This window comes from Sinohyriopsis cumingii, chromosome 13, assembly GCF_028554795.1.
Source record: "Sinohyriopsis cumingii isolate HCF-2022 chromosome 13, ASM2855479v2, whole genome shotgun sequence".
NCBI classification, from domain to species: Eukaryota; Metazoa; Mollusca; class Bivalvia; order Unionida; family Unionidae; genus Sinohyriopsis; species Sinohyriopsis cumingii.
This window is the reverse complement of record NC_142973.1, coordinates 1,844,645-1,859,509: the sequence shown is the minus strand read 5'-3', so window position 1 is coordinate 1,859,509 and position 14,865 is coordinate 1,844,645. Positions and strand designations below refer to the sequence as shown.

Here is a 14,865-nt window from a genome sequence, read left to right as displayed (position 1 = left end):
GGAATTAGAATTATAAGAAAGATTATAGTTGGGATTAGAAGTGTAAGAAAGATCAGGGTTGGGATTAGAATTATAAAAAGACACTAAGACCAAATGTAACAGGATGATCAGGGTTGGGATTAGAATTATAAGAAAGAGACAGGGTTGGGATTAGAAGTATAAGAAAGGTCAGGGTTGGGATTAGAAGTATAAGAAAGACACTAAGACCAATTTTAACAGGATGGTCAGGTTTGGGAGTAGAATTATAAGAAAGATCAGGTTTGGGATTATAATTATAAGAAAGATCAGGGTTGGGGTTAGAATTATAAGAAAGATAAGGGTTGGGATTAGAAGTATAAGAAAGATCAGGGTTGGGATTAGAATTATAAGAAAGAGACAGGGTTGGGATTAGAAGTATAAGAAAGATCAGGGTTGGGGTTAGAATTTTAAGAAAGACACTAAGACCAATTGTAACAGGATGATCAGGGTTTGGATTAGAATTATAAGAAAGACATTAAGATAATTTCATAAATGAGATGTTAAATTGTTTAATTATAATGTGATTGAAAAAAGATTAAATCTGACACCAAACATATGCATAAATTCCAACAACAGATTTAACAGAGTGATGTGCACTGAGATAAACAACTGATGTAAGGAAAATGATATTGTTAATGACTTTAACAAATCATAGCATGTAACTTAAATGAGTAAATAACAAGAATTAATGAATAGAAGTTAAACAAGCATGATTTATTTATGTATCTGTCACCATGAGTGATCAATGTTTAGAAATTAAACAAAAGTAAACAGTTATTAATATACCACTTAGGGTAATCAAACTGTGGATTTACAAAGCTGTAAATAATATTTATCAAGGGTGAATGAAGTTTGGAATTTATAAAAATATGAATTATACTTGATCCACAAGTGGGGCATATACAGATATACATGATTTTCACTCAAATAGTGATACTGTTAAATTCAAAATAAGGAACACATAATTTGTGGCATCCAGTTGACAACCTCCAATTATCTTTTGTCCCATTGCTCTGTTGGATGATCAAAGAGCTATCATACATGGTCTGCTCCACCCAGTTTGTCTAAGGATTCATCAAGAGTTCTCATTGTTCACTGCAGACCATTTGTACTGAAGCATTGGTACCTCAACATGAAATAACCACTATTTTCCTCAGAGCCAGTGTCCTCAGGTTATACAACAATCCACTGAGTACCAACCTATTTTCCTCAGAGCTGAGTACCAACTTATTTTCCTCAGAGCCACTGTCCTCAGGTTATACAACAATTCACTGAGTACCAACCTACTTTCCTCAGAGCCAATGTCCTCAGTTATACAACAATTCACTGAGTACCAACCTATTTTCCTCAGAGCCAGTGTCCTCAGGTTATACAACAATCCACTGAGTACCAACCTATTTTCCTCAGAGCTGAGTACCAACTTATTTTCCTCAGAGCCACTGTCCTCAGGTTATACAACAATTCACTGAGTACCAACCTACTTTCCTCAGAGCCAATGTCCTCAGTTATACAACAATTCACTGAGTACCAACCTATTTTCCTCAGAGCCAGTGTCCTCAGGTTATACAACAATTCACTGAGTACCAACCTACTTTCCTCAGAGCCAGTGTCCTCAGGTTATACAACAATCCACTGAGTACCAACCTATTTTCCTCAGAGCCAATGTCCTCAGGTTATACAACAATCCACTGAGTACCAACCTGTTTTCCTCAGAGCCAATGTCCTCAGGTTATGCAACAATCCACTGAGTACCAACCTATTTTCCTCAGAGCCAATGTCCTCAGTTATACAACAATTCACTGAGTGCCAACCTATTTTCCTCAGAGCCAATGTCCTCAGGTTATACAACAATCCACTGAGTATCAACTTATTTTCCTCAGAGCCAATGTCCTCAGTTATACAACAATCCACTGAGTGCCAACCTGTTAGCTCTACAGCTAAAGTCACACCTCCAGCTTCCAGGCACATACAGATGGACAAACAGCTATACAGCTGCCAAATATAGACAGCATACACAGACAGCTTTACAGTTCTACAGTGGCCAAATAACCATCCTTACAGCCAAACACAGACAGCTAAACATATCAGATAGATCAAGACTTCCAAAGCAACCTGATGGACATCCTCTCCAAACAGTCAAACAGTACCTATTGGCTGAAAATATAATCACTAAAGCCATGTAGTATATGCAACATGGTCATGTGCAAAGGAAATGATGTATGTTATGCATGCATGTGATTCTGTGACAATACTTTCCACCTTAAAAAATGGTGGCAACACTTTTAGAAAATCCTGGTTTGTGAACAGAAACACACACTGTACATTATATTTACAGAAACACACACTACATTATATTTACAGAAACACACACTGTACATTATATTTACAGAAACACACACTACATTATAATTACAGAAACACACACTGTACATTATATTTACAGTACTAGAATTACATGGTAAAATGATCTACCAATCACATTCTACTTCTGACCCTCTGATCACTTTGATCCAGAAAGGGTATGTCTGTGTAATCTATTTCCAACACATCGGTCTCGAGTTTTGCTTTGTTTAATTACATGAGATCGTGATGGTCTATTTTGAAGGACCAATGCCCTCCCCAAAAATGTTCTTAATTCCCACACCAGTACAGACACTCCTTGTCAATCTTGGAGTAGTTTTGCATGCATGGCAGCAATTTTCTACCTGCAGTATGTTATGTATATTTGATTTAATTTATATTTGATTTAATTTAATTGTTTGTTAGTTTTAATTTTTTTTTATTCCATTACATGTTGTTGTAATGTAACTTTATTTACTGGATTTGACATTTTCCAGAAATTCAGTTCAGCTCTATTTGACCTGACTGTTTTTCGTAAACAACTAATAATAGAAACTTTGTATCTAATGTTGACCTAGTTCCTACCTTGATTTAGAATCAGTAAGAGTTGAATTAAACAACTTTTTAAATTTTTTAAAAAATTCTTTCTCAGAGTGAGATCATAAAGTGAAATTGAGACCATACTTGGAGTATGTGACAAATAATGTGTATCAGTTGGGTTGTTCCAGTGGATTAACCCACATCTGGGCATCTGTTTTGTGTTGTGGCTAGATTTATTATTGATGTTTTGAGATAGAATCATCATTACTTGCCTTAACACTGGAGATTTTATGTTGTGACCAGTTGTTTTGGCTAAATATTTTGTTTTGTTCAAATTATTTGGTTTCCATGAGATTATTTTTCCCTGGAAATACTTGTGCTCTAAATTAGTTATTGGACAAAGACAGTTATCAAAATTTACACAGAATTCAGTATTATTTTCTATGACTCAACAAAGAATGGCTGAAATAACAGTCCAATGCTGACCACAGCATAGGACTTCTACTTTTTAATTCTTGGATTATTCTTCGATTATTTTTTGGATTATTTTTTGATTTGATTCGTAAAACCATAAGTTCTTTTTTTCATTTTTACATTGTTTTTCTTGGGAAATAATTTATTTGTTAAAATTTTACAAAGCTTGTTGTCTTCACTCTTTTCTTGTTGCATTTTGTAAGAGCCTAAACTTAACAAGTAGCATTGGGTGACTTCTCCCCCTCTTGCTCCTATAGCAAAATTGCACTGATCAGTTTTCCTGTACGAGCATTAAAAGCATGAAACCCAAGATACTTTATTCACTGCCCTTTCCTAATTAAGTCTGTCAGTGGACTAGCTACAGCAGCTAAATTCGGAACAACTCTACTAAAGGGGAGTTTCTTTACTCTGGTCTATTTCCAGGTCATCTTTGGACTCTTCTATCACCGTGGTACATACTATGTTCAAAACTTTTTCAAGTTTTATCGTATATCACAGAATTGTGATATATTAGTAATTTGACCTTGTTAGTCATCCTTTTCCTACAAAGTGACTGAACCTACTGGATACATGCACTGTTCTAAGTACATGGTATCTGAATTTCTGGTGGACTTCAAGTTGAAAAAACTTTTTCCCTCCAGTGAGGTACTTGCCTATATATAAGCCCTTTATTTCACATGAATTTCAAGCTTGCGAGACTTTTACGATATTTCATGGTACAGAATTTTCTCAGTAGATGTACTCAAGGATGCACCAGCTGTCAGTACGCTTGCCTTGGGGGAAAAACAAGAGCCAGTCGATTGAATAGCATCATGACCAATCTGCATGTGTACTGTGGAGTTATATATCTTACTCACATTGTTGGAATTATCACACTGAAAATCATCTTTCAGTTTGCTCTTCAGGAGTGCCTGTCTGAGCATATCGTAATGTAGCACATTTATTATATTATGGACTGATTTTGTGGATCAGGCATCCCCATACCTGTCTCAACACAAATAATGGCACAATGACATGAAAAATAAAATGGCACTGTTTCATCAAAAACCAGACTGTGCCATACGTCTCAGATCATTACAAGTCACTCCCATGGTCAATCTTATCATGTAGTCAAAAGATGGAAGGTCTTTGTTTCAGATGTGAATCAAATATTTCCTAATCCATCTCAACACACTTAATGGCACAATATTATGAAAATAAACTGGTTCCATCGAAACTGGATTCTGCCACATATTTCAGATTGCAAGAGATCACTACCACAGTTGATCTTACAATTTAAGCCAAAAGACAGAAGGCACTTTTGTGGATCAGCCTGCTGATCAAGACACTGCATTCACAGGCCTTTGTCACTAAAAAGGAACACTTGCTTAGTGATCAGATCCCAGTAAGGATGTTCGGTGAGCATTTTCTTATCGGCTGATAATTTTCTTCTACTTTATCTCAGATTGCATCAGGATTCAGGATTGCCACATTCATGCAGACAGGACATAGTATGCTCACAAGCTCATCTCATTGACAATAGAAGACTGCTTCTGAGTGTCAGTCAAGGAATTCTTTTACTTTTTGGCACCAGAGTTTTTGCTCTTCTCCTTGTTTTGTTAATATGCTAATCAACAAACACCAACTGGCATTCAACTGTTTTCATTGTTGGGTCAAGTGACTGACTTAGAGAGCATTACAGACACATAACAGCCATTTGGATTGTGAAGCCATCATCAGTAAACACCTCAGATGCCATTTTGCACAGTGCAGTAGGACCAATTTTTTAGGGTATATATGCTAGAACTTGCATCAAGGAATTTGACAAAGTTGTGGAGGATACAATGGCCCTGTTCAGTAATAACAAATCTGATCTGGCCTAATTTGTTGAATTATAGGTCAGCTTATGTTAATCAACATCCTGTATGCTGTCCAGACATTATTGCACTGGCACTTTTTAAAGGCTGGGTCTACCCATAGTGCCACAATGCACCCAAGTCACTCCATGGCCAGTTGTGCTATAGTATCTACTTAATGTGGGTGGTTCTCAGGGGGAAAATGTCATGAAGGTCCAGTACACTTCAAGGCTATGGTTCTCAAGAATCATTGTTGATAAAAGCACAGAGAAGGGGATCGTTCCATTGTTGATAAAACTTAAAAGCACAGAGAAGGGGATTGTTCCATTGCAGATAAAAGCACAGAGAAGAGTATTATTCCATTGTTGCTAAAAGCACAGAGAAGGGGATAATTCCATTGTTGCTAAAAGTACAGAGAAGGGGATCGTTCCATTGTTGATAAAAGCACAGAGATGGGGATCATTCCATTGTTGATAAAATAACAGAGAAGGGGATCATTCTATTGTTGATAAAAGCACAGAGAAGGGGATCGTTCCATTGTTGATAAAAGCACAGAGAAGGGGATTGTTCCATTGTTGATAAAAGCACAGAGAAGGGGATCGTTCCATTGTTGATAAAAACACGCAGAAGCTGGTCATTCCATTGTTGATAAAAGCACAGAGAAAGGGATCGTTCCATTGTCATTAAAAACACAGAGAAGGATGTCATTGCATTGTTGATAAAAGCACAGAGAAGGGGATCATTCCATTGTTGATAAAAGCACAGAGAAGGGGATCGTTCCATTGTTGATAAAAGCACAGAGAAGTGGATCATTCCATTTCTCTCTATGCCATCAGATATAGATCACACAAAGTCAATATCATGAACCCAGTAGCTTTCAAATATGACTGCAGGGATGACTTACGATGATCTAATATCACTTATCCCATCCCTGCATCTGTACACAGACTCTCACTGGAGAATACATACATTTGGTGGAGACATAATGTATTGAACATGATGGTAACGTGCCATTCTTTGGCCACTTATCCTGACCTGAAGGCCTGGACAGTCAACTCTTTTTCCTTAGAATGGAATGGTTTAGATGTATATATGCTTACCCTCCAATACACCTTTTTCCAAATGTGATATGGAAAGCAAGAGAATTGGAGCATTGTTTTACCCTGATTGCTCCACTCAAGTTGGAAAAATCATGATTCAGTGACCTCATCAATATAACATCCAAAATCCCAAGGAAAATGAGACAAGATATTTCCTGATCTGTTCAAGCAGTCACGATAGCAAGCAATACATCCCAGACCAGAGTAACTGATCCCGCATTTCTGGATCATGTTAAACAAGCCGTCATTAACAAACAGTTCTCTTGCTAAGTGGTGGAGAAAGTAGATTGAGTGAGACAGCCCTATACTTGAAGTATACGAGAGAGATGGAGAATTTTGACACAGTGGTGTGAGCATAAACACATTGCACCACTGTGCACTTGCTTACATGATGGATTGAACCTGTAAAGGCAGTGGAGCTGTGCACTTGCTTATATGATGGATTGAAGGCAGTGGAGCTGTGCACTTGGATTAACTCATACATATCCACCAAAACCAATTTAGGAGCAAGGCACCTGCTTTCCAAGTTGACCTGAACTGCTTGCAGTTCCAAAAAGATGGGACTGTATAACTCATGATGGTCCCTGCTTTCACTGCCAAGAACAGGTTCATGGGGAAGCAGAATTTTTTGTGAAATCCCTGTCTACTCTGATGTCTTCATCTCACGGTCTTCTACAGGACCCAGTGCAAGCTCTGAAGCTATACTTAACAAGGACTGAATCAGTGCCTTGAGGGAGGTCATGCCTCTTCTTACCCCTCACAGAGGGAAAGGACATATTGACACATACACTTTTGTCCTGGATGCAATATGTTATACATTTGGCACACTGGGAAATAATCTCAAATCAAATGAATCTGCTATGCGTTTTGGTTATTGAAGTTAGGGCAGTTGTCACAAGCATTGAGAGAAACTGTTATCTAACTGATATTATCCATGCCACTGTCCACTTTTATCTCAAAGATTTTGTATCGCAAAAGGCTCAACTTGACTGTTTAGGAACTATAGCCATAGTGCAACAGGTTATTTTCCAATGTCATTCAACATCTTCATAAGTACATAGATTCAAGACTACCACTTTGTGTAAGGATAACAAATTTCAGTTCCAAAACTGCTCCCCAACAGATAGTTATCTTGAACCAAATTTTTCTAGTAAAATATGTTTCTTCAATAATACTTACCCAATCATAATACACATACACCCTCTTGGCCTCCCCGGTTACTTCCATGTAGAGAGCATGCCTCCTGTTCAATTAGTAACTGAAGTATTCATAGGATTTGTTGACATTTCTAGTATCAAGGGGAGATCACTCTAACTGCCTCTAACATTTAGCTTTTTAGTTTTAGACAGGGAGGGCAGGGTTGATCAGGTAGTAGTAGTTCTTCTAAAATATTATGATTGGATAAGTATTATTGAAGAAACATTTTACCGGCAACATTTGGTTTCTTCCATGTGTGATTGTTGTTTGCAATACCCTAATCAGTATTCAAGAGTTGACTTGACTCTTATGGTAGACATAATATCTTTACCTTAACTGCTATGTCAAAGCAACAAGATGGATTATTATGCATCATCTTTTCCATGTACGTTTTAGATTTTAGTAACTTGCTAAGAATAATGGCCAACAGGCAGTTCATTTAATTGATAAAGCATCTCAGTAATCAAACTATAAATCAAAACCATCAAAGTCTCATTGCCTGGTTGGGGTGTGACTTTGATATGCTTAGTTGTCAAAAGCTAAACTTCAATCATTCCAAGAGGCATGTGATTGGATTTTTTCACAAATATGCCAGTTATAAAACTGATTTAAGGAGCTCTTTGTTAATTTTGTAGATTAGGACAAGGATAAATCACAGAACTGTAGATTGGTGGCTAAAGTGTTTTTTGCACTTGCTTATATGATGGATTGAACCTGTAAAGGCAGTGGAGCTGTGCACTTGCTTATATGACAGATTGAAGGCAGTGGAGCTGTGCACTTGCTTATATGATGGATTGAAGGCAGTGGAGCTGTACACTTGCTTATATGATGGATTGAAGGCAGTGGAGCTGTGCACTTGCTTATATGACAGATTGAAGGCAGTGGAGCTGTGCACTTGCTTATATGATGGATTGAAGGCAGTGGAGCTGTACACTTGCTTATATGATGGACTGAAGGCAGTGGAGCTGTGCACTTGTTTATATGATGGATTGAACCTGTAAAGGCAGTGGAGCTGTGCACTTGCTTATATGATGGATTGAAGACAGTGGAGCTGTGCACTTGCTTATATGGCAGATTGAAGGCAGTGGAGCTGTGCACTTGCTTATATGACAGATTGAAGGCAGTGGAGCTGTGCACTTGCTTATATGATGGATTGAAGGCAGTGGAGCTGTACACTTGCTTATATGATGGATCGAAGGCAGTGGAGCTGTACACTTGCTTATATGAAGGATTGAAGGCAGTGGAGCTGTACACTTGCTTATATGATGGATTGAAGGCAGTGGAGCTGTGCACTTGCTTATATGATGGATTGAAGGCAGTGGAGCTGTGCACTTGCTTATATGATGGATTGAAGGCAGTGGAGCTGTGCACTTGCTTATATGATGGATTGAACCTGTAAAGGCAGTGGAGCTGTGCACTTGCTTATATGATGGATTGAAGGCAGTGGAGCTGTACACTTGCTTATATGATGGATTAAAGGCAGTGGAGCTGTGCACTTGCTTATATGATGGATTGAAGGCAGTGGAGCTGTGCACTTGCTTATATGATGGATTGAACCTGTAAAGGCATTAGAGCTGTGCACTTGCTTATATGATGGATTGAACCTGTAAAGGCATTAGAGCTGTGCACTTGCTTATATGATGGATTGAAGGCAGTGGAGCTGTGCACTTGGATTAACTCATACATATCCACCAAAACCAATTTAGGAGCAAAAGATAAATAAAAGAATAAATATATCATAGTATGTTCTAAAACACTAAAAATTGAAACACATGGGTTTGTGACAGAAAACAATTCTGATTTACAGAGTCATGCAAAATAGATGTTTACAAAAGATGTTTAAACTAATAACCCTTTGGCAGAATTTTTGACATATGTAATAGTAACTACTGATAACCAAATATTACCATGAAAGAAGCAGTGTTCTGTTAGATTTTTCTCATAGTAATGCAACTGATCATTATTTTTTCACTACAGGATGGGTTGGCCAAAACTAGTGACACATCCATTCTGGCAGGACAAACTGACACACCTGGCCAAAGATCTGATCATGTCGTCTGAGCTTCAGGGCAGTATGGTTACCACTGCACGAAGCAGTATATTTGTCGAGGGCACTGCCTCTACTTTTGGCAAAATCAAGACAGTGGAACTGCGCAGAAGTATGGAGCGACCAATGACAAATCTGGATGCTGTAGATGCTTCCGTATCTAGACCAGGTGTGTTGTATGTAAGGCAAATCTAGGCCAGATGTGTTGTGTGTAAGGCAAATCTAGGCCAGGTGTGTTGTATGTAAGGCAAATCTAGGCCAGGTGTATTGTATGTAAGGCAAATCTAGACCAGGTGTGTTGTATGTAAGGCAAATCCAGGCCAGGTGTATTGTATATAAGGTAAATCTAGGCCAGGTGTGTTGTATGTAAGTCAAATCTAGGCCAGGTGTGTTGTATGTAAGGCAAATCCAGGCCAGGTGTATTGTATATAAGGTAAATCTAGGCCAGGTGTGTTGTATGTAAGTCATATCTAGGCCAGGTGTGTTGTATGTAAGGCAAATCACTTTGATGGGAATTTAATTAAACAGAACAAATTTATTTTTTCATGATTTCACAGATTATTTTAATATAGGACTTAAAAGCTTGCAGTTTTGTGATTGATAAAACCAAAATCTTCTTTCTTTACTAAATTTTTATAGCACCATCATGTACGTTTGTGAGGTGTTTATAAGGTTCCAATAACTCACCTGATTTCTTATCACTAGTGAATCTTATAAGGTTTCATTTCTTTTGTTTCATTTGTTTGCCGATCTATCCATTCATTATCCAGACTTGTTTCCACTACAGAATCACAAAACCATTTTTGATATCTCTATAGTTTTGATACATATTTTAAACTGCTCGTATAAAAGTGCCATTTGCAGTGCATGTTCTTAAATGTCAATATTTTTTGTTTTAATCTGTGTTTATCCATCCATCACACTTTCATTTTCATAGCAGAACTCCCAAACCATTCAAGATATCTCTTTGACACTTGGTACACATACTAGCCTAGTGGCCATTCTTTGTAACTTTGGTACACATACCAGTTTGGTGGCCTTTATGTGCCTTTTACTATTCACAAGTCTTCATTGTCAATATATTTCATGTTTTTGTTCATTTGTCTTTCCATCCATCCATCCCTTTTCACACTTTTGTTTTGAGGTCAAAACTACAAAACTATATATAGTATCTCTGTATCATTCCAAGAAACATGACACTGGGATGTGGCCACATTGAATATTGTTTTGGTTGCTACAGAGATGTGTCATTCCCAGAAACATGATAATGTCATGTGACTACATTGAATATTGTTCTGGAATTGATAAAACCTGGTAGCAACTTCACCTGAAGTGAATAATTTTATATTGTTAACATCTGAAATTAATTGTTGAGATCAGAATAGACATCTATTGCATACGTTATGTTGGTCAAGGTATACATCGACTTTAGCTGAGAAGTAGAAATTTTTTTGGGCCCAGTATCAAGATACAGGAGCCTTGTCTGTCCATTCACATTTCTTGTAAATACCCAAGCTCTGCAACTTTTACAGCAAAATTTGATGCAATTTGGTAGGTGAATTGCAGACCTGCCAACTCTTATGATTTTGCTGTAATCTTACAAAAATTACCCTTAAAATACATACTTATGGCATACTAGCAAAATATACGGAAAAATGATCGTTGTCAAAAAATCCGGATATTTGGTTCATCCGTGTTTTATTTGGATCTGGGTTTCATTTTTGAATTAGTGAATTAGTCAGGGAACCAGACTAACTTTACAGCAGCACCCCAGATGCTTTAAACTGCACCTATTTGTTCATGCGAAGCGTCTGCATAATCATACTGTTGATTATAGAATTTTTAAAAATGGCATCCAGAAAGCAATGCATGTTTAAGGTGAAAGAGAAAATAAGCTTCTAGAAAAGAGTTAATAATCAACACAGAAGAATAAAAAGGAGTATTCAGATTCTTGTAAATAAAAGCAACAAGCCATTGAGTTGCATAGGGTTTGGAACTAGAGTTTGTGCAACTGTACTAGTGGTAAATAAAGTCTACGCATACGTTACAAACGTTTCAGTTGAACATAATGTTATCTTCAAATGCGTTGAACTTTTAATTACATTTTCCAGCTTTACAATAGCAGTTATTGATATTTTGTTACACCTTACTAAAACCTGGTCAATCTTACGAAAAAAATCAACTGGCTCACTGGGATGGACTCGCCAGGGTTGGCAGGTCTGGAATTGCCTGAAATAGGTAGGTGTGTGCCCTTTAAAGGTTTTGTCTTTTCAGGTCCAAATTTATGGAGTTATTGTCATTCTTCCATCAGTTTTAAATCTCCACTTTAGCAAATCATAGCAAGTGTCACAGGTCATGTATAATTCAGGATATTCTGAGTTTAGTTTTGCCTACTCCATTTTGGAAACAGTTATGTCCCTTGTCAAGCAATGTATTATTTTCACATGGAAACTTGAAATGTGTCTTTTATGGCTTTTGTCTCCATTGCACTGTTTGGGAAAGAGTCATGTCCCTTGTCATTTATCTTGTAGTCAGCATAGTTGAAGAACCTTTCAGCATATTTTGATGCTATTTGATGTGAACATAATTTCATGGACATATATGTGTCTCATCTACTCTCTTTTGGACAGATTTATGACTCTTGTCAATCAACTTCCATTCTGCCTTCATCTTCATTTAGTGGAGCAATTGCCCCCAAATGCCAATTTTCTCACAACTTTGGTTTCACCATAGAAGTCCTCTCTTTAAGACCCAAAGGAACAAACTGTAGTGAGCCAGGTCAATTGTAGCACACCCATTGTATGTAGTGAGCCAGACCAATTGTAGCACACCCATTGTGTGTAGTGAGCCAGGCCAGTTGTAGCACACCCGTTGTGTGTAGTGAGCCAGACCAATTGTAGCATACCCATTGTGTGTAGTGAGCCAGGCCAATTGTAGCACACCCATTGTATGTAGTGAGCCAGGCCAATTGTAGGATACCCATTGTTATTAGCTTTAGTTTTTCTTAAATATTTTGTATGATGGACCTTTTGGGAAGGCATATAACTGAGATGAAGAATCTTTTAAAACAAGTTTATTTTCAGCAGTCAGTATTTTCACCCAAGAAATATTACATCATATTGATAGAATAATTCTATAATCTGGGCTTATTTTTTATTAGTTTTTGGTAAAATTTGGTACATAAGCTTATGCCATTAATATCCATGCATATTAATGAGGTGATCTTGCATTTGATTGGCTGAACTTATGAATATTCAGATCAGATCTTGATTTAAGCTTACATCATTATGGTTTTGAGTGATATTTATTATGAACAGCATCTACACATATTAGTGACATGATCTTGCATCTTAAATTGCTGAACTTGCGAATACTCTAGTGATCCTATTTCCATTTTATTGCATTTGGGATGTAAGCTGCTTTAATCATCAGAATCTTCGATGGGCTCACTCATGAGTGAGACCATGCATATTATCTATCTGGTGATAAGACAATGCCTTAACCAGTGAACAGTTTCTAATTAATGAATTAGGACCTAGTCCCAGGGGCAGGGAGAAATCCAGGGGATAATGTTGGTTGAATAAATGACTTGTCCAATTTATGCAGAGAATGTGATCCTGTGTATATGGGGAAAGAAAGAGGATAATTTATTTCCCCTCAACAGTTTTAATACATGTGTGAATTTGCTTTCACAAACAGACATATGTCAGTTATCCGGATGAGTGATATCAGTCACACTTATGTTTCTTGTTTGTTCTTTATCTAAATTTGTGAAAATGTGTTTTTAAAATGTATGTGTAACAGGATCATATATTTTACATTATTAATGTTCATTTGTAAGTTAATATTTCTCTACATCATCTAGCACTGCCTATCAACTTTTATGTAATTTGGTAACACACTTAAAAAAGACATAAGAATTTTTGGTTATATTTTACAGGAACTGCTGTAGGTGAATTTCTCCGTCCAAAGACTGCCCCAGGGTCAGATGGTGGAGCTACACTTTTTACTCTGAGGTGAGTAATATATGGGATTTCTTTAATTCATAGAAAATTGTTCTCTTCCCATTTCTGGTGAAAAGTTTGAGACATAGTGTTGATGTCATCCTTATTCGACTCAGCTTGAACTTAGTATCCAGGTTTTTGTGCAAGCTCATAACTCAGCTTGAACTTAGTATCTAGGTTTTTGTGCAAGCTCATAACTCAGCTTGAACTTAGTATCCAGGTTTTTGTGCAAGCTCATAACTCAGCTTGAACTTAGTATCCAGGTTTTTGTGTAAGCTCATAACTCAGCTTGAACTTAGTATCCAGGTTTTTGTGCAAGCTCATAACTCAGCTTGAACTTAGTATCCAGGTTTTTGTGCAAGCTCATAACTCTGCTTGAACTTAGTATCTAGGTTTTTGTGCAATCTCATAACTCAGCTTGAACTTAGTATCCAGGTTTTTGTGCAATCTCATAACTCAGCTTGAATTTAGTATCCAGGTTTTTGTGCAATCTCATAACTCAGCTTGAACTTAGTATCCAGGTTTTTGTGCAAGCTCATAACTCAGCTTGAACTTAGTATCTAGGTTTTTGTGCAATCTCATAACTCAGCTTGAATTTAGTATCCAGGTTTTTGTGCAATCTCATAACTCAGCTTGAACTTAGTATCCAGGAGGTTTTTGTGCAATCTCATAACTCAGCTTGAACTTAGTATCCAGGTTTTTGTGCAAGCTCATAACTCAGCTTGAATTTAGTATCCATGTTTTTGTGCAAGCTCATAACTCAAGAAGAAAATGAAACAGTGACTTACAGAATCATTGTGATACTATGTTTGGTTATATGATTTATCTTTCAATCGTTTTTAACTGTTATGTGCTATTCCCATAATGTAATGGCTAATGTGCATAAAATTCTACGTTAGGTGAAAACTTGAGGGACTGTCTCATTTTTCTGTGTTTTAAGCAGGTGTCTGAGAAGACTGATCATTTTAAAACTTTTGTAGACCCGCCTTTGACATTTGTGGAATATTTAATTACACCTGGCTTGTATTAAATAAGTACCATCACTTCACTGCAGATTCAGGATATTTGGCTGTTAGCTGTATTAGATATGCTATTAAAAAAGAAATGTTAACCGCGTTTAGGGCGATAGCCATTTGGAAAATATGTGACATTATATTCACTCACCGAAGAAGGGCTCAGATATATTGTTGATAGACTATGTTAATATACCAATATTTGTTGAGAATTTGTCCTAGATGATATCTTTGTTTAGGTACATATGTTTTTGAAAGGTAAGTATTGTTTATCTCTCAGTCATTGTAGAAAACAGA

At 37.0% G+C, this 14,865-nt stretch overlaps 1 protein-coding gene across 2 annotated transcripts in view; it reads left to right on the top strand.

The window, feature by feature from the left end:
* Positions 1-14,865, top strand: part of LOC149784842 (inactive serine/threonine-protein kinase ULK4-like) — a 132,543-nt gene that overhangs the window by 16,093 nt on the left and 101,585 nt on the right. For both annotated transcript variants that reach the window (XM_089978407.1, XM_089978406.1), the window contains exons 8-9: positions 9,482-9,720; positions 13,492-13,567. In XM_089978407.1, the coding sequence (XP_089834533.1) occupies positions 9,482-9,720; positions 13,492-13,567 (315 nt within the window). The remainder of the gene's footprint in view (positions 1-9,481; positions 9,721-13,491; positions 13,568-14,865) is intronic.